The sequence below is a fragment of the Phyllostomus discolor genome, chromosome 7, assembly GCF_004126475.2.
Source record: "Phyllostomus discolor isolate MPI-MPIP mPhyDis1 chromosome 7, mPhyDis1.pri.v3, whole genome shotgun sequence".
Lineage (NCBI taxonomy): Eukaryota > Metazoa > Chordata > Mammalia > Chiroptera > Phyllostomidae > Phyllostomus > Phyllostomus discolor.
Genome location: NC_040909.2, coordinates 134,408,349 through 134,435,186, shown reverse-complemented (window position 1 = coordinate 134,435,186; position 26,838 = coordinate 134,408,349). Strand labels below are relative to the sequence as shown.

General features: G+C 61.0%; 1 protein-coding gene across 2 annotated transcripts in view; it reads left to right on the top strand.

Moving 5' to 3' along the window:
• The first annotated feature begins 154 nt into the window (after positions 1–154).
• NDRG1 (N-myc downstream regulated 1) overlaps positions 155–26,838 on the top strand; it is a 40,784-nt gene continuing 14,100 nt past the window's right edge. The window contains exons 1-8 of one of the 2 annotated variants that reach the window (XM_028534056.2): positions 155–295; positions 10,674–10,754; positions 13,033–13,068; positions 21,545–21,650; positions 23,587–23,707; positions 24,267–24,329; positions 25,142–25,202; positions 26,040–26,126. In XM_028534056.2, coding sequence (XP_028389857.1) covers positions 10,692–10,754; positions 13,033–13,068; positions 21,545–21,650; positions 23,587–23,707; positions 24,267–24,329; positions 25,142–25,202; positions 26,040–26,126 — 537 coding nt within the window. In that variant the 5' untranslated portion in view covers positions 155–295; positions 10,674–10,691. Of the gene's footprint in view, positions 296–6,904; positions 6,985–10,673; positions 10,755–13,032; positions 13,069–21,544; positions 21,651–23,586; positions 23,708–24,266; positions 24,330–25,141; positions 25,203–26,039; positions 26,127–26,838 lie in introns of those variants that run through there. The other variant, XM_036031443.1, reaches the window with a different exon arrangement.

Here is a 26,838-nt window from a genome sequence, read left to right as displayed (position 1 = left end):
CGCTGCCAGAGCTGAGCTAGGCGCGCGGGCGGGAGCGGGAGGAGCGACAGCTCGCAGAGCGCGGGCAAGGGGTGTGTCCCCGCAGTCTACGGGGCCCAGGAGGGGCGGGGCCGGGCGAGGCGCGGGGGCGGGGCCGCGGTGCGTATAAAGTCGCCCTCCTCCCGGACATAAACAAACCTCACCGGACTCGCTCGTCTCGGTCATCGGAGCACACGCCCATCCTCGCCGCTCTCCATTCACGCCAGGCACCGCCAGCCTAGCTCCAGCTCCTTTTGCCTTTCTCCCTCCACCGTAGGTAAGCCCCATGCCCTGTTGTTGCGGGGCAGAGGGGTTCGGTCGCCCGTGGGTGCTGCTGAAACTCCTGGACCGCGTTCCGTGATCTTCCGGAGCTGCAAGTGCGCGGCGACCCCGTAGCGCAGGCGTTTGGATGGTTTTAGGGCGCGGGCACCTCTGGAGTGGGGGGTTTCGACTAGGGAAGAGGAGAAGAAAAAAGATGAGTCCCCGCGCTTCTTTCCTGTAGCTGGGGGGTCCTGGGGGTCGTGGAGGCGGTGAAGAGCCGGCCGGGGAACACCTGGATCCCGCTTCCCCACGTTCTCCCGGAGTCGCCGCTGGCGCCTGGGGCCGAGGATCGCGCTGAAAGTGGGAGCAGGGAGGGCCTAGGCGGGTGTGTGGATGTGGGGGGCTGCATCGCTGGAGTGGGGTGTCTGGGGAAGGAGGGATTGTGCGCGAGCTTGTGTAGAAAGGAGATGGGTAAAAGCTGGAGATGAGGCTGGAGTGGGGGCGTGGGTGTGTCTGGTTCCCAAACTGAGCCGGAAAGGATATGCATGTGAGGGGTGGGGGCCGATTGAGCCTCGAATCCGGGGTGCTGTGCTGGGGGGGGGCGGGGTTCGGTCTGAGGTGTGTCACCGCAGCAACGACTAGCGCAGGAGCGGGTGTGTGCGGGAGCCGCCTGGCAGGGTGCGCCCCCAGATGTGGCCCGGGGTTGGCGCTGTGGTGGCGCGCGTCGTGCGGGCCTCTGGTGGCCCCGGGCTGGCTGGGGCTAGGAGTGGCGTCATTTTCGCCTCCGCCCACCCTCCCCAGCTTTCCCTCTCGCCCCTGATGCCCCACCCGCCTGTCCTGCTCTCCAGGGAAGAGAACAGCTGGAATTGCTCCGGCATTCCGGGGAGACCCGCCTCGGTCTCTGATTCAGCCTGGGGCAGGGCGTGTGCGCGACGTGGTGAGGTCAGGGGGAAAGGCGCTGTCCCCCACTGTCAAATTAGTGGCAGAAGCTGGTTTGTCTCTGCCTCTGTGGTCAGACGCCCCTGTGGCTCGGGGGCAGCACCTGGCTGTGGCTTGGAAGGGGAGGTGCCTGACAGCGGGTGTGGGGGGATCTGGGGGGGACCCCTGGTTATCTTGTGCCGGAGAAAAACTCTGCTTCACAGACGCCCTGGGCACTTCGGTTTGTTTGGTCCTTTTAAGCAACTGAGAAAGACCCAAGATTCAGAGAACTCAGCGAGCAGCCACATAAGAGGACTTCAGTCTCCTCACAGCACCCAACAGCCACGCTGCAGCTTCCCCTAAGCCACCTCAAATGAACAAAATATGTAAATGCAACCTTGTTCTGGCTGTGAAGACCCAGTTTCAAGGGAAACCTCCCAGCCCAGCCTCCCCCTGTATAGAAATTTTGGAGTCTTTGCTGAGTTTCCCAAAGGGGAATTGAAATCAGCAAGGTACGGGGGCTGGCCAGCTGGGGTGGAAGTGTAGGGAAGGCCCCCAGCACAGCCCCGGGTGGCACGGGGTGGGGGCTGTGGTAGGGGGGGTTCGGGAAGCATGAGGCACCCGCAGAGGAGCAGTGCTCTGGTGTAAGGAGTGAAACCTGGGGTGTCCCCTGACCTGCAACTTAGCTTTGTGCCCCCTCCCCCCCGCCCCCGTCTCCTGCTGGAGGATGAGCTTCAGGAGGGTGAGGAGGGCGAGGAGGAAGGCTGTACGGGCCTCGCCCTGGAACCTGGCACCTGGCCCCTGGCCCGGGGCCTGGCACTTGGGAGGAGTTCAAATACGTACACTGAGTGAAGAGTGTGGCTCCTTCCCCGGCGAGCACTCAGGTTCCTGGTCCACCTTCCCGCGTTGCAGATGGGAACTGAGGCCCAGAGACCGGGCGTGGGCGCTCACCGAGGCCCCGGTAGGACCGGAACTTGTCTCCCCAGGCCCCTCTGCTGGGGTCTCCGGGGGGACTGCAGGAGGTCAAAGGTGCTAGGTTATCAGAGGGGTGATAAAGTGGATCTTGAGTGAGTTTCTGGTGAGAAAACTTTCCAGACAGCATGGGGTGATTGTTTGTTTATGGACTTATTTTTAGGGTAAGCCGGGCATTCTCGAGTGACAATCAGCCTAGACAGAAAGGACACCACCTGCCTGCTGAGGGGTGGCTGCCTGGGTTCAGGCGGCCCCCTCCAGGTGGGACTGCAGATTCGAACCACGTTGGGGGCCCTGGGGGTGCTGGAACCTCCTGGCCGGAGCTGGCCTCAGTGTGGATGGGGAGGAAAACCCCACTGGGTTTTTCTGAGGTCCTGAAGGTGCGCTTCTCCCAGGGAACCCAGCTCCAGGGCGTCCCATCCAAGGCCCTGTGCCTCCCACAGGCAGCCCGGGTGACTGCCAACCAGCCATCCAAGATTTCGGTGGGGGGTTGGCGGGGGCAGGACATCTCTCTCCAGATCAGCGGCTGTAACCCCTCTTCCCCTTCCGTCCTTGTCAGAGCTCTGTCCCGGCTGCTCTGGCTCCATCGAGTAGCGGGGGAAACCGAGGCCAGGGAGCTGAAGGGACATGCCTGTAGCCACGTGGCTCAAAGTGGAGGAGCCAGGCTTTGAACCCGTAGAGACAGACGACTTGAAAGCCTTTGTTGTCTTCCCTGACCCCACGGGAAGACAACAGGCCATTAGGGGCTTCCCCGATCAAGTGAGACTGACACACTGTCCCGTGAGGACGTGGACGGTGGATGGAGCTCGTGCATGGAAGGGAGTCGACGGCAGTGCCCACAGGCCGTGCCCACAGATACTTGGTGCCTGCCCACAGTTCTCACAACTGCCGTTCGCGGGGCAGCTCCTTGGCCGCCGATGTCGGGGACCTGGGCCTGTCCCTGGAGCGGACCCGCATTCCCGGGTGCATTTCAAGCTGCCCCGCCTGCTTCCCAGGCTCAGGCTGGTCCCGGGCCTGCCCTCTCATTGGCCCTGTCTCGTTACATGTGAAGACAGAGGAGCAGGCTGGCTGGCAGTCTTTGTCTCAGAGCCCAAGGTTAATTCCCCAGACACTCGTGTGGCCTCCTGCTGGGTTGGCTTGGCTTGTGGAGGGAAGGTGTGCAGAGGGGTGGGGGACCCCGGGGGCCTGGGGAACCTCGTGCTCCGGGGTGGACGTCCGGGCCCCATTTGTGGGCTTTCAGCAAACTCTCTCCCAGGCCACCCAGGCGGCTCCTGCTCATCCTGTGGGCTTCTGGTTATGACATGCTTCCCCTCGGTCACTGAGCCCATTGTTCCCGCTGCCAGAACTCCACTGCGCACCGGCCAGAAGATTTCCCAGGGGTGTTGCAGAGAAGAGGGTGGGCGACAGGGACCACCGACCCCTTCTGCTTCCCGCCGCCCTGTCCCAGACCCTCTCCCAGAGGGCCCTGCGCGGGTTCTGGGCTCCATGCAGCGGGGGATTCTGGGTCCTTTGCCGCCTCGCCCCCGGCACATCCACCTGCTCCGCAGGCCCTCCTTTCTCATCATCTCGGGGCTCTGGATGCTCTGGAGTTTCAGGCTCACCGGGTCCTTGAGGAACCGCTAGCCTCTTTGTCTTCCCAAGCATCATTTTGTTGAGTCTGGGAGCCCTGGAGAACTTTCTCGAAGGTCCAGATTGTTGACGAGGTTGGTTACGTAAGAGAAAACACTGAGAGTTAAGGCCGCCCACGTCCTCGCCCTCCCCAGAGCCTTGGGTTTTAAAATGTCCAGAAAACACCCAGAAGCCCAGAAGCCGTCTCGCGTAGCTTGATGTCCAAACCTCCTTGGCAAATAAAGGGGAAAAGAACGGGCCCACAGCAAGGCGGGGTCGCCGGGGCGCACCCCGAGGCCCCTTTCCTTGAGGTTCACGGGGATGCGGGGCTGTTCCCTGGAACCTGCTGGAAGATGTGAGCCGGACGGCAGCAGCAGCAGCAGCGCACGCCGGCCTGCCGGCCCCACCCCTCTTCTGGGCTCTGCCCCATGAAGAACCCAGCGTGCTGGGAGGAGCACTGCTCTCCTGTGGCGTCCAGCCAGGCGCGTTGGGGAGAGCACAAAACCTGGGCTGGCCGTTGGCGGCCGCAGTCGAGGCTGACCTGCCATCCATCTCCCCGCGTCACCCTCTGTCTCTGTGTCCCTGAAGGACTCCAGGAGGCTGAGGTCCGCCCACCCCTTCCCCTCCACACCTGCACCCGCCTCCAAGGAGTGAGTCTTCCCTCCTTCCAGGGAAAGGGGAGGGGGAGTCAGGCTTTTAGGAAGTCACGTGGCCCTTAGCGTTCCAGCCTCGGGTATCTCCCCGTAGGCTGGCATGGGGACGCGCACCCTCTCCCCGCGGCCTCCTGGAGAAACGCACGGAAGGACGCGGTGACCACTCTTCTGCAGGACTGACCTGGCTGCTTCAGGAAGGCCCCTGGGGGACACCGGAAAACAGGAGTCCTCCTGCGTACTTCGAAGGGACGATAGAAAATCTAAGATGTGGACTTTGCCCAAAGCTTGGCCTGCTCACGGTGGCTCGGTGGTGGTGACTTTGGGGGTGGGGAGAGAAGCAGGTGGCCCCCCGCTGACTCACGCCGGAGAAGGCCCCCCCTCAGGGCCCCCTCCTGGACTAAGTGTGTGCACGTGTTTGGAGCAAGCGGGTGTCGCAGGCAGCTGCACCTTGAGGGTTGTTTTCGCCTGCGCCAGCTGGATGCTTGGTGACCTGGGGAACACTTCTCGACCTTTCTGGGGCCTCCATTCCCTCCCCCATGGAAGGGAGAGTGTGATGGCGCCTATCTCCTAGGGCGGCTGTGATGCTCAAAGGAAGGTGGGGCCCAGGGACCCCCGGAGAAGCGGCTCCTGCTGCTGTCCTTGGTGTGCGGGGTCTCACCGTGGCCTCCTGGGGCCAGTCGTGCTGGGACGGGTGCGTCCCAGACACCCCACCCCACGTCAGGGGTGTTTCTCTGCCGGACACAGCCTCTTGCCCACCTCATGGAAGTTCCAGGGGCCCAGGAGAGCTTGCTGAAGGGGGTGTCGGAGGGGTGCCCCTAGTGGCTGAGTAGAGAAGTGCCAGCGCTGGTCGGAGGCTCGGGGCTCAGGGACAGGGAGGGGCCTGGGGTCAGGAGCAGAGCAGCGACCTCCAGGCAGACCCGGGCAGAGCTGAGCTGGGCAGCGCCCTGGTGAGGCCCCTGGGTGCACAGGATCTTTGTGCAGCCCTGTCCGGCCTGGCTCCCCTCTGCCCCGAGCTGCCTACGGGCCTCACAATGTCCGTGCGGCACAGGCCGCGCATGTGACAGATGGAGGCTGAGCCCACAGAGCGGGTGAGTCCAGTTCCTGTGGCCGGAGCGAGGCCGGGTCCCCACACCCTGGCTCCTAGGCCGGTGTTCCTGCTGCGCCTCCTAGGCTTCTGGGAGCCGTCAGCTCTGTGTCCCCTCATTCCCCTGGTGACTGGTTCGCAATCTCAGGTGGCCTCAGATACCTGAGATGCCTCTGCCCACCGCCCTCCCAGCCCTCGGGGTCACAGCCTCTCCTTCTCCCAGCGAACCCCAGTCTTGGCTTGTCCTGGGACCCACGGGGTGCAGCTAAGTGCTGACTGTCTCCTGGGCTCGCTGAAGCGGAGAGGTATCTGCCCCGCCCCCTCCAGCCTTCAGTGCTCCTTGACCGCGTGGCTCGGGGGGAGGAGACCCACGTGGGTGCGTTGGGCCTGATCACTGGGGACTCGTGACACATTTGCTGAACGTCTTCTGTGTGTGCCCCTCCTCCCCGGGCCACTGAGAGGCCAGCGGCGTCAAAAACACGGGCAGTGTCCTCATGCATGTCCCTGTGTCTCTGAGGCAACCGGGAAAGGAAATTGCACTGACTAATCGGGCAGCTATTTACCAGATTCTATGCACCAGTGTTTAATCTAAGCCCCACTGGTTCCCGCTGGGAGCAGGGTGGTTGTGCCCATTTCACGGATGAGCAAACTGTGGCCAAGAGGGCAGAGGACTCGCTGGGGATCACAGAGCTAACCAATGACGACATCGCGGCCTGCAGACCCTCAGCCTTCCTTCCCGCTCCCGGCTGCCTGCGACTTGTCTGCCTCCGGTTTTCTCTGCATTCCTTTTGAGAGGGAAGTGGGAAAGGAAGAAGTGGGGACAGGAACCGGTGTGGCAGCCGGTGGGGTGACTCGGAGCCCAGTTTCTGGCACTGAGTGGGGTTTTAGTGGGCGGAGCCCTGTCCTGACCTGCTCCTGCGTGTGGAGGGGAGTCCGTCTGCAGTTGTTGGAGACGGGGCTGGCCGTGCCTCCGCACCCAGCACCCTGCGCGGTGGAGTGGGAGGCCTGGGGGTTGTTTTGGGGCTCCCACCCACAGGGTGAGGGTGACCTGGCCCTGTCACCCGTCTGCTCGCTGATGGCCTTGTCCCTTTTCAGTCTGACATTCTGCACTGGGACTTCCCAGGAGGCAGCGGAGAAGGGCATGGACTGGCACCCACTGCTTGGCCTCAAGCCCAGCGAGAGAACTTGCTGAGCCAACAGGGACCTCGTGTCGCTGGGGGCTGACCCCTGGGCGTGGGCTCCAAGGGGTGCCGGGTGGGGGCCGTGGGGGGGGGCCTCAGCCAGAGCGCCCCACACCAGATCACCTCCCCGCTGTCCCTCCCTCCTGGCGAAGGAGGTCAGTGTTGCCTGTAAGGCCGTGTCCACTGCAGGAACCGCTTCTTTCTTTGAGTGAGCCTCACAGTCTTGCGGTGGTGAATCTGAACCCCAGAGAGGAAACTTGTGAAGGGAGCATGTGGAGAAGAAGTAGGGGTGAGCGTCAGAGGCCCCCCGACTCTTGGCCACACCGACGGTGCCTTCTCAGGACAGCCAGTCACTCGGGCCACGGGACTTCAGCTTCTCCCTCCCCGGTGAACCCGCAGGGTGTGCGCGTGTGTGCAGGGCGTGTGTGCATGCTCACTGGATTAAATAAGAGCCACATCTGACAGGCATTGTCTGCATTTATACCCGGGACTGCCCTCGGTCAGTGACCTATACCCAGGGGCGGTTTTACCCCCGGAGCACATGTGGCCAAGCCCACAGATGGTCTGTGTCTTGCAGTGGGGTGGGGTGGGGCAAGTGGTGGCTGCTATTGGCACCAGGGGGCCGCTGACCCTCCTCCAGTGTCACACCAGCCTCGGTCACAAGGAGTGACCCGCCCTGGTGTGAGCAGTTTGAGGTGGGGAGCTGTGCCCTGGAGGTGCAGTGGTCGTGGGGCCACCTCTGATCTACCTTCCGGGACAGCGTGGCCTCCTGGGGGGACAGGACCGTTCCGACTGGCCTGATGAGCGGCAGGTGCCGGGGGAGGCCAGGGCCTGTGAGCTCCACATGGCAGGAGCTGGTCTGGTGGTTCATGGCCATGTCCCCTGCTTGTCATGTGGCAGGGCTCGTCCACAAAGCAGTTACTGGTGTTTCGCTCGCTCAGTGCTGGGCGCCTGGGAACCTAGCACAGGAAGCCGCCCCCGAATTAATCACTGCTTCAAATTGGGCTTCCTGGACCCGGCGGTCTCTGAGGACAGGTCTTGTCTCACGGGGGAGGGGCACCTGGTAGGGAGGGGGAGCCCCAGGGGCTCCTAGGGGTGCCAGGCCTTTTCCCTGGCTTTACCCAAAGCATGCGGGCTTCCTCCCACCTTGTCTGGCAAATCCGTTTTTTCTCTATTGAACTTCATCATAAGATGTCCTTTAGACAGACAGCTTCGAGAATAAAAGTTCACAGAGTTCTCTGGCCAAGGCAACAGAGACAGAAGGGTTGGCGCTCACCTGGCCCAGGTCGGCGGGATGGGGCAGCCAGCTGTCTTCCTGCACATTGCCACTGGGGGGCGTGGAGGGGCCCAAGGGGTGCGCTTGGCAGCCCCAGCTTGAGCAGCCTTGCTCACGGTGGGCACTGACCTAGACAGAGGTCTGGGCCCATCCCTCCCTGCCAGGGCATTTGCTCTTATTAACTGCAGGCTGCCCCCCCGGGACACAGAGCACAGAAGCTTCCTCTGCTGTATTCAGTCTCCCTGCAGATTCCCGAGTCCCAGGGCACTTACTGGGTGCTCCCTGGGGTAGACCGGGGTGTCTCCACCTCAGCACTGTTGAGGTTGGGACAGGTAGTCCTGCTCCGGGGGCGGTGCTACCCACTGTAAGGTGATGAGCTGATTATCCGCATCCCTGGTCTCCGTCTGCTAGGCCCATAGCATATCACAGTCATGACCACGGAAAAGGTCCTCAGACCTGACTTCTGTCCCCGGGGGGCAGAGTCGCCTCTCCTGCTCGTGAACACTGTGACGGTTCTCAGTGGCCTCATCGCTGAGCCTCCTCGTAACCCCCGGCCCGAGCAGGGCTCCCTGAGGCCTGTCCAGCTCCCACATTCAGCGATTCTCAGGTATTCAAGGGACACGGGGGGCCAGTTTTCAGCCTCCGCCCCAGTGGTCAGGGAAGCTGGGCTCCAGGACTGGAAAGAAGGTCTGGGCCAGAGAGGTCTCCCCACAGACGTCTGGGGAGTCGTGAAGGCTGGGATCGAGCCCTCTCCTGTCCTGAAGGACGATGAGGACCCTAGTGGGGACTGGGAGTCTCAAGGGATCCCAGCGCCTGAGTGTCAACGAGAACTGACCGCACGGGGCCGAACTGCGGCACGGGCTTGAGCCCTTAGACTGCGGACCTGGCTCTGTGCACACCACTCCTGTGGGCTGTGACCGTGTAAGACTGAGTTTAAGTGCAAACCTGGCTCCTGAGCTGCGTAACTGTTCATCTGTTCAGCAAGTGAGCTGTGGCCTGGCTTCGCACCTGGTGTGTCGCCGGGAGCTACAGGGAGGCCGGGTAGTGAGACAGGCAGTCCGCGTGTCCTGGGAACCCGCAGGTGGGGCTGAAGAAGGCTTGCTCGAGGGCACCCAGGGGACAGAGGCAGGCCACACTCTGGCCCTGGGTCCAGCAAGGAGAAGCCCTTTCACCCCCTGCAGGAGGGGTGGCATCGCCTGGGCTTCTGGAAGGCTCCCTGGGCGGTGTGGGCGAGGTGTCTCGCGGGCCAGGGCCACGAACATGCTGAGTTAGCAAGGCCAGCCGACCTCGGCTTTTCATGCCTCCGGACTCCGAGCTGGCCGCCGCCCAGGAATGCTCGCAAATATAAAACTGACTTTGTTTTCAGAATGTTCTGGAGCCTAGGCTCCAAAGGCCGCATAAAGGCATTCTTGTGGGGCTGGTTATCTACCGGGGGAGATCTCACTGGGGCCCCAGACCAGAGCATCCCCGGGGATCTGCCCCCGGAATGCCATGTGTCAGCACCGGGGTGGGGGTGGGGGGGGAGGTGGCCCAGGCTCAGCTGCCACCTGCCTCTCAGAGAAAATTCTCGTGGGTTCCAGGAGCCGGGTCTCTAGACTGGTCCACCGGGGCTGGGATTTCAGTGGCTTGAGCTCTCTCTGGTCGTTAGATCTGGGGGCCTTGGGTAGTTGGGGGCCTGGGTTTCTGCCCTGGAGCGAAGCAATGTGGCCGCCTCGGTTAGGCTGGTTTTCAGCCGGTTTCCCAGTTCAGGATGGCAAAGGTCTGGGGCTGTGAGCCAGAGGTGGGGGACCTGGGCTCCTCCTGTCACTTTCTCCTCCTCCCCCCTGTCCTCTGGCCCTGCCTGCCCCTCATCCCGAGTCTTGGAGGGCCCTGCGTGCTTCTGGCCTGACTGTCCGTCTGTAGGAATGAACGTTTGTCTCTCCCACTCCCGGATCGAGCTCCCAGAAGTGTGCTCGTCAGTACCCGTCACCACCCAAGCCTTGCTCCCCGGGGAGTAGGTAATGGCAGCGTCCCACCGTCTGGAACTCTGTTCCCGCCAGCTCTGAGCTGTCCTCTCCCGCTCCTCCTGCTCCTGCCTGTGTCGGCACCAGCGGGGGCCTCCTCTGGCCCCCACCCTACGCTGCTGCTCTGGCTTCTTTGCTTTGAAAATCCTACTTACCGTCAAGCCTGGCAGGTCCCTCCCCTCCGGAACCTTGTGCCCCCAGCACGTAGCCAGGAGCCCTGCCCAGAGGTGGGCGCGCGGTGTCCTGTGGCCACCCCTCTGTTCCGGATGCGTGGAGGGCGAGAGAGGATGGAGCCTGTGCCCTGCCTGCTCGCGGTGGGCCTCCTCTGACCTTCCGTCCCCTTTCGGGTGTCAACGGGGGCTGCCTGACTTTGGGGTCTGCCATGCGGGACTCCTTCTAAAATACAGTGAGAAATGCCCCTGGCGTGGGGGTGGGCCAGGACTGGGTGTGAGGACCTGGTTTTGAGTGGATCCATCGGTTTCCTTGGAAAGGTAGCTGCATCCTTTCGTGAGCCTCAGCTTCCAGTGCCGGGGGCGAGGCTGGGCTGGCACTGCGGGTGGGAGGGGCCTCGTCGTCACTGGGAATGGGCGACACGGGAGGTGAGAGCTGCTGGGCGGGTGTTCTAGCCTCGGCTTCGCTTCCTTCGGGAAACGTCTCTCAGCAAGACGTGCTGACCCCCTGGCCTTTGTCCCCTCACAGGCAGGTGACAGCAGGGACATGTCTCGGGAGCTGCAGGACGTGGACCTCGCGGAGGTGAAGCCTCTGGTGGAGAAAGGGGAGGTGAGTGGAGATGCACAAGCACACGTGTACACACGTGTGTGCACACTGTGGACACGCACACACAGACACACACACGCCCACCACTTCCGTGTTTCCACAAGTGCCCTTGGCCGGGAAAGCACAGGGACGAGATGTAGCTGTGCAAGTCCCAGCGTGGCCACCGAGTGCCGTGGCAGGTTTTCTGTCCACAGCTCGCTGACCCCATCTGCAAAGTAAGGGCACTGAACGAGCGTTCCTCTAAGCACCCCTCACCCCTAACACCCTGAGATTCTAGAACATGCAACAGGAAGCCCGCTGTCCAGAGGCCCCGGCTACCCCGCAGCTTAGAGGCGAAGGTCGTGCGCGTTCTCTGGGACCAGAGGGCCTGGGTTCAGATCCTGGCTGGGACACACAGCAGCCTTGTGTCCAGCAGGGGCAAACCCTTCAACCTCTCCATGCCCCAGTTCCCCACCTTGGACACGGTGACACTAGGACTTGTGTCACAGGCCAGAGTGAGGAGGGAGCGTGCGGTTGGTAGGGAGCCGTGGGAACCTGGTCTGGCATGGAGGAGGCGAGCCACACCCACGGGCTCTGGTTGTTGTAGTTTTTACCGTCTTTCCAGTCAAACCTTCCACGTCAGCCAGGCCTCCCCGTTGGACAGTAGCCCCGCCCCGCACCCCCACGGCCTGGGTGCGCACGACCCATCCTGGACTGGCCGTGCTGGCGATGGCCGCCACAAGCCTTTACATTTGCTGTAACAGCGACATTGTTTTTTAAATGGTGCTCACATCCCAGTTCTTATGGAGCTGCAAAGCAGCCTGTGTGACACATCCTTTTAAAAATGCAAAGTTCAGGCTCAAACATGAAGACACTCTGAGGTCAACCAAATGTTTTCAGAAACCATACTTGGCATGCATGACCGCGTACGTGCTGCTTGGCTGTCTCTGGGTGGCCATAGTTCATGGGCTCTCCCACGCCACCTGGCAGGGTGACCCTGTGGTTGGTTACGTACCAGGTTCTGGGATTGTTCCCATTTTACAGAAGAGGCCGTTGAGCCCCATGGAGGTTAGTTTGTCCTCGGTCACACGGTTACGGTGGGTGGGGCGTGGAGCCAAAGCCGGGCCAGCCGCCTTGGTGCGTGGGTGGTTCGTGCAATTCCTCTGTGACCCTGGGTGTGGCTGCTCTGTTTTAGGTTCGTGGTCATGGAGCTTCCCTTCTGTATGTCACAGACACAGAAACTGACCTCTGACAGGAAGGGGGTCACCTGGACAGGCGGCACCCAGGGTTTAGAAGCCCGGGGAGGCTGCAGAATGCTTGTGAGGAATTCATATTCAGGGTCTGCACATGTTTTCTGTAAAGGGCCAAAGAGTAACTAACTGTCTGAGGCCATGCGGGCCATGCCATGTGTCGAGACATCCAGCGTCACAATGACAGCATGGAAGCAGCTGGAAGGGAATGGGAGCGAGTGGGCTTGCTGTATGCCAGTGAATCTTCGTCTACGAAATCGGGCGGCCGGCTGTAGTTGGCTGACCCGTGCTGCTCGCTGCGCATGCCCTGAATCCAGAGAGCTCTGGTGAAGGACGGTCGTGGGGCTGGGAACACAGAACTGTGGGATCGAGGGAAACGCTTAGAGGTCTCCACTCTCCATGTCTGCCCACGAGAGAGTGAATTTTAATCCGGATGATGGGCATCCGGGGAAGAAATGTAAGGACAGGGACATAGTCAGGCTTGAGATTTAAAAGGGCAGCACGTGTGTGCAGGTCAGGAGACCAGCGGGTAGGCCATTACAGTCTTGATCACGCAAGCTTGTGGTCAGCTTAGACCTTCAGACCCTTTTTCACCAAGGCTGTCATCAAAGAGGCATCCAGTTCGTGGGTCTACTTTCCTGCTGGCCTGTTCCTTTTTTTTTTTTAATTGTGTTACCTGAAAACAGATAATTTTTTTAAAGATTTTATTCATTTATTTACTTTTAGAGAGGGAAGGGAGGGAGAAAGAGAGAGAGAGAGAGAGAGAGACATCAATGTGCGGTTGCTGGGGGTTATGGCCTGCAACCCAGGAATGTACCCTGGCTGGGAATTGAACCTGGGACACTTTGGTTCCCAGCCCGCGCTCAATCCACTGAGCTACTCCAGCCAGGGCCTGCCGGCCTGTTCTTAGAGAGGAAAAGGAAAGTCTGTCTTCGTAGGGAGTTACGGAGGGTAGACCCGGGCTCAGGGCTGGGAGAAGCCTGTGCGTCGCTTCCCTTCTTTCTCGGCCGAGGAAACCGACAACCCTGACCAGCCCTCTTGTCTCTCCGCAGACCATCACCGGCCTCCTGCAGGAGTTCGACGTTCAGGCGAGTACAGCCCGTGGACTCCCTTGCCCCTCCCCCACTCCGTGCTCTCTCTTCCCCTCTTCCTGCCACTGGTTTGAAGGAGACCCCTGTTCAGACGTTGGGGGCGAGCGGAGAGAGGGGAGCTACTTTCCCACACTTGGCTCCTTCTCCGCGGGTGGAAGGTGGTGGAAGTTCTGGCCAAGGAAGCCTGTCACTCCTGTAGAAGCAGGAGGGAGACCCAGCCCCCTTCGAGCTATGGGGTGTGTGGGGGAGGGGAACGGAGAGCCCTGGGGTGGGCTGGGACCCGGGATGGGAGGGAAGAGAAGCAAAGGCTTGATGTTCTTGGCTGTGCTGGGGAAAGCGGAACCGGCCTGCTCCGTGGCGTGCTGGCTCCGTCCCTGCTCCGGGTTGGTCTCAGGGGCATTGGGGGTGGGGGTTGGGGGAGGTGGGTATTGAGTTTTGTCCAAGAACGAATGTTAAGAAGAGTGGGCTGGCCTCTCTCGGCTGAGGGGTGGGTCAGAACCTCGGGAACTGTAAACCCCGGACCCTGAGTGTTCCCGAAGCCTGTGTGAGCCCCGCAGGCGGCTTCAGGCCCTGGGGTGGGACCGGGAGCCCTAGCGTGGTAGGGTCACGTGGGATGCCCAGAGAAGAGGAGAGGAGCAAGTGCAGGGAGATGCAGGCCGTATGCTCACCTAAGCCTCTGTCTGCACACCCGAGCTCTTCGTCTCTGTCACCTGTTCTCCCCCTCCCCCACCCCACGCAACTCTGCCCTTCTTCCTGGACCTTGTGTTTCAGTGACGGGCCCAGGCCCGCCACCCACGTCCAGAGGCTGGGAGTCTTGGCGCTGTCCTTGGAGGGAGGGGGGAGTGTGGGGGAGCGCCTGGAGACGTGGGCTGCTGTGAGGAAAGGGTACACGAGGGTCTCCCCAAGATCGGCGTTCAGGCACGTAGAGGTTCGCCCTTCCTTGGCTCTTTGCTGCAGAGCGAGTTGCGTCAGCTCCCCTCAGCCTCAGTTTCCTCATCTGGAAAGTGGGGAGAGGAGAGTCACTCCAGTCTTGCGTCAGCGGCAGAGGAGGGAGGACAAGGACAGGGGCCCTGATGTGATGTCGCCCACATCGGTGTTGGGTCCGTGACACACCCTGTCTCCTGACTCTGTTGTGAGTCCCCCCCCACACTTTTTTCCTCCTTTTTTTGGCGTGTCTGTGTGTGGTCAAGTCCACAGACGCTGAAAGGCACCATGGGAACCCCCCCCCCCCCGCCCCGTAAGTGTGCCCTTCGGGGCAGTCGGTGCAGTCGCACCGCTGGGCAGCCGTCCCCGGCGTCCCGCCCAGAGCCGCTCTCATCCTGGGAACGGCTCCCGTCCCCCTGAGACTCGGAGTCCCGGGTCGTTTCCCCACAGCCCCGCAACCCCCGTCCTCCTCCCTGTCTCTGCGACTGTACCGCTTTAAGTATCTCACGGTGGCGGAATCGGACGACGTTGGTCTGTCTGTCTGCGACTGGCTGACTTCCCTCACGGGATGTCTTCGGGTTCACCCGTACTGCGGCCTGGGTCAGAACTTCCTCTTCTCTGAGGCCGGGCACCCTCCTGTCGTGCGTGGAGACCACAGGCTGTCCATTCCTCTGTCTGTGGGCACTGGGGTTGCTTCTAGTTTTCAGCTGTCGTGAACAGTGGGTGTCCCAGTGTCTGTCTGAGGCTTTGCTTCGAATCCTTTCGGGTGTGTACCCAGAAGTGGGGTTGGTGGATCACGTGGCTACCGCAGATCTTCGAAACCTCGATTGTTGATCTGGAAGCAGGAAAACGTAGCCTGCGTGAAGCTCACCCCTCACTCGGGCGTCATTTTCCATCGTCTGCACAGCCTGGTTCCGAGTTCCTGCCCCAGGCACTCACGGGCGGTCGGTAGAGCAGAGACCAGGAGTCCTGGCCCCGACTCCCGGGACAGGCTGCCTCGAAGCCTGCTCAGGCCGGGGCGGGCCGGGGTGTTGTGCCCTCGGGACATCAGCCGAGGGGGGACCTGAAGGAAGGAAGACCTGGGAGGAAGCCGTGGGGATGATCTGGGGCAGGCGGGGGCCAGCCTGGGCTGAGCCCTCTCAGTCACGCACAGCTGTCCCGGAAAGCTGGGGGCACTTTTTCCACTGTGGCTCCTTTGCCTTTAATAATGTCAGCCTGGCGTTGTCGTAGGTGCTGGGGACACAGTGGTGAGCATGACAGGCTGTGGCCCCTGTCATCAGAACTTAATTCCAGACTAAGAGCTCAGCATTGGGGAGCATGGGGCATATCCTAGGCATCATTCTGAGCGTGTCACACGTTTTACTCACCTAATGCTTGAAACAAATCTTATACCCATTTGACAGATGGCGAACCTGAGGCTCAAGAGGTCACGTAACTTGGCTGAGGTCACAGGGATGGAAAGGGGTAGGGCTGGGGTGTGAACGCAAGCGGTGCGCTTGACTGAAACCGCTCCTCTGAACCCCCAGCAGGGGAAGACACAAACGTAAGCAAAATTAAGCAACCGTGACAATCCCAGCTACTGTAGGGACTGGGAAGATGACAGCGCCGGCTGATGTGATGGGGCGTGTGTGGCCTTAGGGTGAGGGGTCAGGCAAGGCTTCTGGAGGAGGTGACGTTGGACCGAGACCTGAAGGCTAGATGGGGCCAGGCATGCGGCCCGAGAAGATTCGGGGCCGACCGGTCCAGGCAGAGGCGGCAGCGCCTGCACAGGGCTCTGGCCGGTCCCGGTGCCCAGCCGGCCGGGGCGGAGCGAGTTCTCCCTGTTCACTGGCCCAGCCTTCCCGGTGAATCCCAGCGTCTGAGCGGGGTCTGGCTGCTGAGCCACGCTTTGTCGAGGCCGGTTCCAGACTCTTTGTGTAAAACCGGTACTCTGGCTTTGGCTCCTGCAGCTCGCTGACTCATGATATTTGTGGAAGTTCCCCCAAATTTCCAGCCGCCCCCAGCGCCGTGGCTGTGGGGCGCCACAGGGTGTCCTTGGGAAGATGCTGCACAGCCTGACAACTGACGTCCTCTGTGCCCTGAGGGGCCACTGCTCCCAGGACTGGGCACAGAGGATGACAGAGCCTTGATGACGGGTGGCAGCCAGGTGGACCCGCCCAGGGACAGGAGGACAGTCTCCTGCATGCTGTGGGTGTCAGTGTCCTCTGATGAGCCAGGCCGGGGTCCGGGCGTTTCCCTGCTCCCTGGCTGAATGTTTTGGGACTTGCACCACCCTCCCAACTTTACAGAAGAGGAAACCGAGGCTCCCCCCTGGCCAGCAGCTGGGGAGGGGCCCCATGGCACCCAGCTCTGTCTGGCCCCGCCCCGCCCCCTCCACCACAATGCGTCACTGCCGTGCTAAACCTGGAGCAGCCACGCTGGGCCTTGTGGCCTAGATTTCAGCTCACCTTTGCCCTTTGTGTCCAACCCAAAAAGTCATTTGCACAGAACTTGGATGTGCTGTGTAACCCGCTGAGGATGAGCTGGCCCCGTCTGGCCGGTGCCTGGGGACTCCAGCGCAAGGAGCCCGAGCCGCCTCCCCGCCTGTGTCTGTGAGCAGCAGTGTCGCTCCTTGCAGAGAGAAGTTGGTGCTCCAGCGTTAGGGCCAACTCAGGCAGACACACTCTTCCTTTTCCAGAGTAGTCAAGGGTGTGTGTGTGTGTGTGTGTGTGTGTGTGTGCATGAAAACCAGAATCAGAACACACCATGTCGTAGCCCCGAGCGCCACAGCGGTGAGGAGATGGGGGAGGGGTCTGCTGTGGAGCTGCCGGGTGGCCCATCTCAGAAGGCAGCTCGGCCGACAGAGCAGAAGGCCTCGTGGCCTTATCTCTCCGGGGCTGACATCACCTTAGGGTGCGCCATTTGTCTTGGCCTGGGTGACGCGTAAGGCAAATCGACCGGTGCCCGGACATGTGAGGTTGTGCCAGCTGCTGCAGGACTGTGCTTCGGGGCCCTCAGAGCACAGGGCTGGGCGGGCTGCTGGCCGGAGATGCTGCAGAAGTGGCCACAGGAAGGGTGCCGCATGAGTGGGCTATGCAGGGAAGGGCTGGCACCGGGTTCTGAGCAATTGTGTTTGCAAATCTGACGGGCGGCGTAGGGGGCAGTAGTTTGGGTTCCAGCTACTTTCTTTGGCTAGAATTCCAGTCAAACCCAAGAATGTCCAAGCTGGCAGGTGCTTTGTGACCCAGCCCCACCCCTTCTGCTCCAGGTGGGGAGGCTCTGTTGAAGGCCACAGAGGGGAGGGGAGGGGAGGGGAGGGAATGAATATTTGCCTGCTCTCTCATTGGCTCAGGCCTTTCTTGCTAAGGTGGGGAGGCACCACCTCTTTGGCACAGGCAGACCAGTTAGGAGATGTTAAGGAACTTGCCAAGGGGCACCGTGGAGCTAGCCCCACGTTTGGGCCCGTCCGCCTCTTGAACGTGAAGTGAACGTGGGGGCCGTCATGGCCGATGTCTCCGAGCGCTGACCGTGCACTGGGAACCGGGCTGACCTCTCCCGGCAGCACCTCACGTCATCCTCACAGCCGCCCGGCGAGGGAGGAATTACGGCCGTCTTCTCTTCTTGTTGAAGCGCGAGGCCCAGAGAGGGTTTAAGGGATTTGCTCAGTGTCACCCGCGATGAGATAGATGATGAGCTCTGACTCCGTCTCTGCGTCTGGAGCCAAAGTCCGTGTAACTAAGAGGGGCAAGGGGGTGGGGGGGGTGGGCAGATCCAAGCCCACTGTCTGTCATGCTTCCCGAGGCCCCAGATCGCCTGCCCTGTCGGATTTGCCGTTCCTAATTCCTTCCACCTGGATCTTTCTTTATTCCGAGGGTTTGATTTGATTTGGTTTCCATGGAACCTGTGTTTGTGTGCTCAGCAGGGCTCTGCTGGCAGTGAGCTGGTGTTCCCGCAGGGCCGCGGGGCGCTGGGGCAGGAGGGCGGTGGGAGGGTCCCCTGAAGTCTGGCTCCCGCTCTGGAGGTCGGGGTCTGGTGGGACTGGGCCAGGGGACATCTGATCCTTGTTGGAGGGGCCGGGGGAGGTGCTGATTTCTTTCCCTGCTCTCGGAAGCAGCCCTGCTCCCAGGGAAAAATGGAAATGGTGACCTTTTCCTAATTTCATTCTTTCCACACAGTTGCTTCTTGGTTTCATGCCCCCTGACTGAAGGTGGGCAGGACTCAGAGGCTTGGAAATCCTCCGCCTACCCTTTCCCATCCTTGCCCTTCTCACCCCGCCCCAGCTCCCCTCCCTCCCCGGGGAAGCCACTGGGACTGAGAGTGGACCCTGCGGCAGATGGCAGCAGGGCTCACTGGGGGGTCCGTACAAGATGAGGCTTCCCCTCTCCCGCCCTCCTGGTGGAGCGGGGGGGAGGTGCGCAGCCCCCACCCAGCATCCCCATGGCGGGGATCCTCCCAGGCCCGTCCAGTCCAGGCCACCAGGCTGACCTAGAGTGGACACCCTTCTCCTGGGGAACAGGTGCAGGGCACGGAAGCAGGTCCGGGTCAGTGCTGCGGTTGCCAGCCATGTGCTCCTTGGCCAGTCGCCGGACTTCCCCAGGGCCTTAGTTCTCTAACCTGCAACCCTGGGGGAGCATCAGTGAAATAAACAGCCCTGGACTGGGCAGGCGGGCCTCCTCTGCTCTCTGCCCCCCGCCCTCTGCTCGGTGGATGTCCACCCCTCCGCTCGTTCTTCCCCTGAGCCAGGGAAGGCGCTGCTGCTCCGAGCTCTTTCTTCCCTGAAGGATCCCGCTCATCGAGGTGGGTCGCACTTCACGCCCGGTTCCCAGGCGGACGCCCTGCCGCCCGCAGCAGCTCATTCCCGACTCTAACTTCTCTTCTCTTTCTCCACGTGAAGAGATCCGAGAAAGGGAGGGAGTAGCCACAGGCCCCGCTTCGGGCCTCCAGGTGCCCCAGGGCCCTGCTGCAGCCCTGGGGCTCAGGGCTCGGAGGCCCGGGACCTTGCCGGACCCTGCGTGCTCCCTGCAGGTGTGTGCCTGTGGCCGCCAGGTTTCGGCCCCCGAGGCTGGCTTTTCTCTTCTGGGAAACGGCTCTCCCCGCCTCAGAGTATTTGCTCAGGGAGGGGCGGCTGTCCTCCCTGCCACGGGCACACCCCTCCTGGTCATGCTCTATCCTTATGTGCTCCTTACCCACATGGAAAGGATGAGACGGAAGGCACCCCCGGGCCTGCCCCCCCCCCACTGCGGGCACAGGAGCGGAGCCAGGGAGATGGGGGAGGGGTGCGTTAATTCGCACAAACACGGTGGTCTGGAGCCTCTGTTCTCATGGTGTGCCTCCCTTTCCTCAAGAAGCCTTGACTTAATTAACGCTCTGTCTGATTAGCCAAAACCAGCCTCCTTTGCCTTGTCCCATCGGGTGCCCTCTGCCCTCTGCCCTCGGGCCATGCCTGGACCTGGGCCTGCTGGACTGCGGGGAGGGCAGCCCAGCTCGCCCGCTGACTCGGGGCCTGTGGAAGCATGTCATCCATCCTCTTAGAGTCCAAAGCCCTCAGTGTCTCCCTAGGGCCTCGCTGAGCAAGGGTCACGGAGGGAGGCGACGGCAAGGGGCCTCCGAGCTCCCCTGGGTCATTCCACCCAGCCGTCGGGGCTGGCCCTGTGGCTTCAGACTAATCACCCCTGGGACAGGTGTCCGTAACAATGGCCGTGGAGGGAAAGCTACAATTTGCAAAACATTTCCCCTTCGTCGCTATTGCAGTTTCGGTCTTGGGAGCGATGCTTATCTCCCTGGGCAGACGGGCTTGCTATCGACCTCATTTTAGCCGAGGGGAGGAATCTCAGAAAAGTCTGGCAGCGTGGCCAAGGGTGCATGGTGGATGTGTCATCTTCTGCCGTTGTTCGTACAGCTCCAAGCCAGGACTGGCAGGCCGAAGAGGGGTTGGGTGCTGTTTTCACCACCTGGCGGGTGGCAAGCGGTGTAGACAGTGGGGACGGGTGCCATTCCAGCACTTTCCGGCTTGTAGACAGTGTAGACTGCAGACCTCTAGGTGCCCCCTCTGGGCCGGACCCTGACGGAGGCAGAGCCGGCCTTTCCCTCTGGGAACTGACCGTCAGCTGCAGGGGGCGGCCACGCAACAGGTGTTTGTTCTCGTGAAGATGCTGCAGGCAGAGAGCGAGGGGCCGGATGCACGTCTGGGGAGGAGCGGCGGTTGGTTCTGTTCTGTGTGCTGGTTCGCGGAGGTGCCGGGAGAGAAAAGCCGTCTACAGTCCCGTCGATGGGGGACCTGGCTCACTGCATCCCTCTTTCGAGAGTCACAGTGCATGCCACGTATTAGTTTCCTTTCCTCACGCGGCTCCTGGCGCAGAGTAGAAACCACATGTCAGCGGGCACAGGCTTTGGACTCGGACGGTCCCGGGTTCAGATCCTGCTGCACCATCACAGCCATGTGACCTGGGGAGGGCTCCTTCCTCTCTCTCATCCTCACGGTCTCCCGTGGATGGCGATTACCCAGCAGGCCCTGAGAACCGGCTATGAGCTGGCAGCTGGGCCAGGGCCTGAGGACATAACAGTAAATAGCGGAGGCAGCCCCTGCCTTCTTGGACAAGTTTAGCTCTGGCTCCACAGCTGTGTAAGTTTAAGTCAACATCTGTCACTCATCCCCACCCTGGGGGGACTGCTGGGGACATCCTAGATGCCAGCCAGAGCTGGGTGTCCCATACCTGCCACCAAGGGGGTGCCAGGGCCACCGTGTACTGAGCATCCCCTTTCCACCAGACCCCAAGCCTGTCTCCTCTGCTCAGGAGCCTGGGGCCCAGGTGGCTCACTCTTCATCTTACAGGTGCAGACCTGGGGGCTGGGAAGGGCTGCGGAAGGATGGAGCTCGGATTTGAACCCTGATGTCCCAGGCTGGTGGGGACACTGCCTGGCCTGGCCTATTTTTAGAGGGTGCCATGTGGGTCAGCCGGGGAGACAATAGAGAATGTGGTCCCCACAATGCACCATTGTTCCTGCAGTGGCTTCAGGGCCAGGCTGGGCCCAGCAGATGATCCGTGGCCCCCACTGGGGGCTGGGTCATGGCTCCCAGGTCTGGGTTTCTCCAGTGCTGGTGCAGGCAGGAGGGGGTGGGGCATCGGGGGGATGGGCGGCTCCGTGTTCAGGGGACTTCCTTCCTTCCTTCCTTCCTTCCTTCCTTCCTTCCTTCCTTCCTTCCTTCCTTCTTTCCTTCCTTCCCTCCCCTCCTCTTTTCTTTCTGAGACTTGTCCCTCAGACTGACAACCACGGATTTCAAAGAACGGGAAGCCGACCTGGTCCGACACCACAGCCCCCTCGTGGGCTAATTCCTCTTTCCCTCCGTGGGCTTCTGCCGCCCCTGCCCTGCCTGACTCCAGGATGGGGTTCTCCGGGCAGAGTGTCACTGCCCACACCCAGGGCGCTCCTGGCCAGATGAGAAGGGCACTGGGCGCTTCCTCCGGCAGCACCCAGCCGGCAGCACCCTGGTGTCTGCTGTCCACGCTGAAGCCACGCCGAGGCTGCGCGGCCCACCTGACAGCCCCCTCTGTCCGCCCTCTCCCCTCAGGAGCAGGACATCGAGACTGTACATGGCTCCATTCACGTCACCCTGTGCGGGACCCCCAAGGGGAGCCGGCCCGTCATCCTCACGTACCACGACATCGGCATGAACCGTAAGTTCCGAGGACCCGCGGTTTCCTAGTGCGCCTGTTCCCGCCGAGGAGCGGCGGGGAGGGGCGTTAGGGAGGGCTGGCGGCGGGGGCTTTCTGGCGCTGCCCTGGGAGGAACTCCTGCTGCACGTTAGAAGAGTCTGGAATACACTGCAGGGGGGCTGCGGACCTGTCTGGGTGCCTGGAGCTGCTGGGAACTCGGGGAGCCCCCACCATCCGCCCGTGTGACAATGACTTCTTTCAACGAACGAATACAATGGTGTTTAGTACTTTCCGAGTTGTGCAACCGCCATCACAATCAACTTGAGCATGTTACCACACTGAAAAAAACCCCTCTTTTCCATCACCCCTATTTCCCTTTCCTCCCAGCCCCTGGCAGCCACGGGGCCACTTTAAGGATCTGCCTGTCCTGGACGTTTTATAGAAACGGGGTCACACAGTAGGCCGTCTTTCTGCCGCGACTGGTCTTCTGTGACGTTTTCCGTTTCCATCCACACCGTAGCATCCATCAGTCCTTCCTTCTCTTCCGCCCAACGATCTCCCCTGCATGGGTCTACCGTGTTTTGCCCGCCCGCTCTCTGACTGACGGGCGGTTGGACTGCTTCCCTGTCTCGGCTCTTCCGAGCGCGGCTGCTGGGAAAGTGGAGACTGAATTCTCCAGATCCCCAGAAAGTGCGACCATATGTGCGTTCTTCACAGATGGGAATGGCGCGAGAGCCCCTTTGTGCTACAATCAGGCCGAGTGGGAGTGAGTCTCCCGGGATGCTTCGGAGGCACGGAGAGGCCCCTCTGGCCCAGCAATCTCTGTGCACTGGAGCTCAGCCAGCGGGGTGCTCGCTTGGCTCTTGATTGACAGGCTGCCTGGTTTGCATTTTTGTGCTTTCCGTGTATGAGCACCCTTTGAGGCTGGAGAGGATGCCAGTCACTGAAAACTGTTCCTTTTCTTCACTCTCATGCCTCTTTTATCTCACTTCCTCCCCTGTGCACCCCTCCGCCCCCCCACCACCCGTGTCTGTTACGTGTCAGATGCCCGGGCAGCACCGTGACAGCGACCAGCTCCTTTCACTGACTCTGATGAGGGAATGGAATCGCAGGTGGCGGTGATGCTAACTGCCATTAACAAAGACCCCAAACCTCTGTGGCTTAACATGATATATGTTGTTTCTCACACACTTAACAACTCGGGGGGCATTCTGTATGGCTCCTTCCACGTGGTGGTTCAGGGCCCCAGGGTCCTAACGGCCGTGGCTCTGCCATCCCCGGGAGCCTCAGAGGCCTCTGCACCTGGCAGGTAACTGATGGAAGAGAGAGAGAGAGAGACCTGGAGGACTGAGTAGCAGGTGTTACAAGGCAGAGGCAAGACTCCCACGCTATTGGCTAGAACCTGAGCACATGACTGCCTCTAATTACAGGGGAGGCTGGGAAATGTAGTCCAGCTGTGCGCCCAGGATGCAAAGAGAAATGGTTTGGTAACCAGCTGGCTGTCTTTGCCTCAGGCTGCCAGCAATTAGGAGACTCACCCACAGCCACGTAACAAGCAGGAGGTCTGAGCTTTGTCTCCTGTGCCCCTCCCCGTTTGAAAAAATCTCCCATGCCCTGGCCAGCTCCCCCGACAGAGGGTTTGGGAGACCCAGGGAGAGAGTGTCAGAGGAGAGGAGTAGCCGCACTGGAAGTTTAAGGTCCTCCACCGGCGGGTACAGCAGAGTTTAGGGACCGGCCCCGCCGCCACACCCCTCTGCTTTCCCATGGCTCACTCTTGCCTTTCGTCACCAGAGGAAGGCGGGACGGGGAACAACAGGTCGGCATTCTTTCTTACGAGTCCGTTTCCTTCTGCCCAACGGAAGGGCAGCAAACAAAATGAATACGCTTTGTATGTGGAGCCAGCTGGTTCTTTCCGGCCTTACTTCCCCCTCTTCTCTCTCCCCGGCCCGATCTCCAGACAAAACCTGCTACAATCCCCTCTTCAACTCCGAGGACATGCAGGAGATCACCCAGCACTTTGCCGTCTGCCATGTGGACGCCCCCGGCCAGCAGGACGGCGCTGCCTCCTTCCCCTTGGGGTGAGCGGGGAGGGGTGAGCGGGGGAGGTGTGGGGGGGTCCTGCCCCAGGAGCGGGGGTAGGGAAGCCTTGCAGGGTGGAAGCAGGTCGTGGGGGGAGGCGTTAGCCTGGCTTTTAATTTTTTATTGTCGCAGTAAAATATCCTCTCCTGTGGAGCCACGTCTGTGATAGAACCCCTCAGCCTTGGTGATACTTATAATCTTTATATGGAGGGAGAGCGTAGCAACCTCACTGGGTCGTTGCAAGGATTCAATGAGCTTACAGTGCTCATCAGATGCCCAGGGCGGGACCTGGCACCCAGGAAGCAATGGGTAAAGGGCTGTTTCACAAAGAGAACGGCGGAGGATTAGGGATGGAGCCATCCTTGCTTACACAGTGCAGGCTGTGCTCACCGGGGTGCTGGCAGTGAGCGCCTCTGGGGCACGTGATGGGGAGTCTGGGCGTGCACGGGGCAGGTTGCCGCGTGGTCCCTCCCCTTCGGGCCTGTTCCTGTGGCGTGGCTCCTTTCCCCCGGGGTCCTGGCCCTCGCTAACGCCTCTGTGTGTGTGGCTTCTCCCAAGGTACATGTACCCCTCCATGGATCAGCTGGCCGAGATGCTGCCCGGAGTGCTGCACCAGTTCGGGTGAGAGCGAGGGGCCGCTCCCCCACCAGCCTGCAGGGAGGGGTGGCCTCTAGCGTCTGCCCCTCCTTCAGCCTCCACCTGACCTGACTGCTGACATTGAGGCGGGAGTGTGGAGCTCAGGGAAGAAGGTCACTCGGCTGACTTGCACTCACCGTTTTCACATGCTCTTCCCCTGCAGCCTGCTTCTTGCAAGCTGGGCTCTGCTCTCTGAGTGATAACATCACCTAACGACAGCACCCCACCCCACCCCCCAATCCTTCCCGGCCTTCTCTTCTCTCCCCGCTTTGTCTTTCCCATGGAACATTCTGGACTCAGAGGGCCTGCCCCCTCAACTCTTCTCTCTCCAGGCCCTCCTTCTTCCAAGGCTCCTTTTCTTCTGATTCGAGCCTTTGGTGTGGGGACGACACCTCAGACTTCTTGCCCAGTCCATTTTCCTGCCAAGTGTTAGAATCCACAAAAACAGCTCAGGAGCGGGAAGGAGCGCTAATGGGCCTTCCCGTCAATGTCAGACGGTCTCTGAGTGCCCGCCCGGGGCTCAGTCAGAGGGGAAGTGAGGGAAGGGCACGCGTCCCTCCAAGGTCATGGCCTTCTGTGAGTCCATGAAGCAGGATGCATTTCAGGTCACGAGGGCACAGGAGGGCAGCGTGTCCTCCCACTCTGCCCCGCCTGCCAGCCACCCTCAGCGGGGACCAGGACAGACACCGGGGTGGGCAAGTTCCCCGGGGACCAGGAGTGGGGACGAGGGTTGGAGGGTGGTCAGGGCTCGCGGCGCCCACCTCTTCCGTGACGTGCGTGTTTCTTTCTGCTCTCAGGCTGAAGAGCGTCATCGGCATGGGGACTGGGGCCGGTGCCTACGTCCTCACTCGATTTGCTGTGAGTTCTTGGGCGTTTTCTAAAAACTACATTTTACTTATTTTTAATTTGATTTATTTATTTTTAGAGAGAGGGGGAGGGAGGGAGAAAGAAAGGGAAAGAAATATCAATGTGTGGTTGCCTCTTGCACATCCCCTGCTGGTGACCTGGCCCGCAACCCAGGCATGTGCCCTGACTGGGAATCGAACCAGTGACCCTTTGGTTCGTAGGCCTGTGCTCAATCCACTGAGCCACACCAGCCAGGGCTAAACATTACATTTTAAGTGAAATTAATTCAAGACAGAGGAAGGAAATTGGGAAAGCATCAAAAACCCCAAAAGGGAAAAGGAAATGACCCATCCTTCCATTTCCCAAGGGAGGATCACAGTTCACATTGTGGTGTGTGTTCCAGAGGGGGGTGTGTGTGTGTGTGTGTGTGAGAGAGAGAGAGATACACATATTCTTCTAAACATAACAGAATTCTTACTGATTGCTAAAGAGCCTTTCTGAGCCTGTCTGATCATGAGGTTGATTGTATGACGTACCCATTTCACAGCTAGGACAGCTGAGGTACACCGAGGTGTTGTGACTTGTCCAAGGCAGGTCCGCCAAGCACCTGTGCATCTGCGTCTCGTGTGGCTTCTTCTGCCCCCTCCCTCAGGGACCCGACACAGTGTTCCCTGAGCTGAGACCTCAGTTCTGCGTAGGGCAGGGGCTGGAGACCCTCGAGAGCACCAGCCGCCCTGGTGGCCCGCACGAGCCCTTTCCCGGTCCTCCTCTCCACCTTCGGTTTGACTTAAAGTTCCTAGTATCTCGGGTTGCCGGCTGGTGTCCCTCACCTCGTGTCTTGAATTGCAGCTGAACAACCCCGAGATGGTGGAGGGCCTGGTCCTCATCAACGTGAACCCTTGTGCGGAGGGCTGGATGGACTGGGCAGCCTCCAAGGTGAGTCTGGGGGCCTGGGCTGGCAGGATCCCAAAACGCAGGGGTGCCCTCGCCTCTGCCGGAGGAGTGGCAGAACCGGGAGACCCCTCCTGCTCGCACCCTTTCACCAGCCCCGACTCCCCTCGCTTGGCCCCGAGAGTGGGTTTCCTCTGTTTGGCTTGGAGTAGTCCACTGGCCTCGGATAGTGGCCACTTGGATACCCACAGGACACTGCGGGGTAAGCCAGCAAGGCCAGGGGCCCCGGGCCAGCTTTGACAAGCCCTGTGGGCAGAAGTACTCGCTGGGGACTGAGTGTCTGCCGGGCTTTTCTCGGGGTGCTGAGAATAAAAAGATGAACAGGACAGATGCCTCCGATCCCAGGAACCCACGTGCCATCGATGCAAAAGAAGTGTGTAGTTGGTACTTAGTTTTACGACAGTAGTCATCAGTTAGCATGGATGGAACAGTCACCAGTGGTTATTGGTGCTCTCCGAGGCTGTGGGTGTGCGTGACCTTATCTACCCCTCGTGGGACCGCCAGGGGGTGGGGGGCTGTCACACCATGCGCAGAGGGGGAGACGGTGAAGGAGGTGGCTAAGGAAGCTGTCCGGGGCGGCACACACTAGGCGGATGGAGAGTTGGGGTGGGACGCAGAGCCCTTGGACCTGTGGCCCTCGGGCTCCCCTCCGTGCTGTGCTCGAGGGCCCTCGTGATGCCTGATGCCCGTGTCAGGG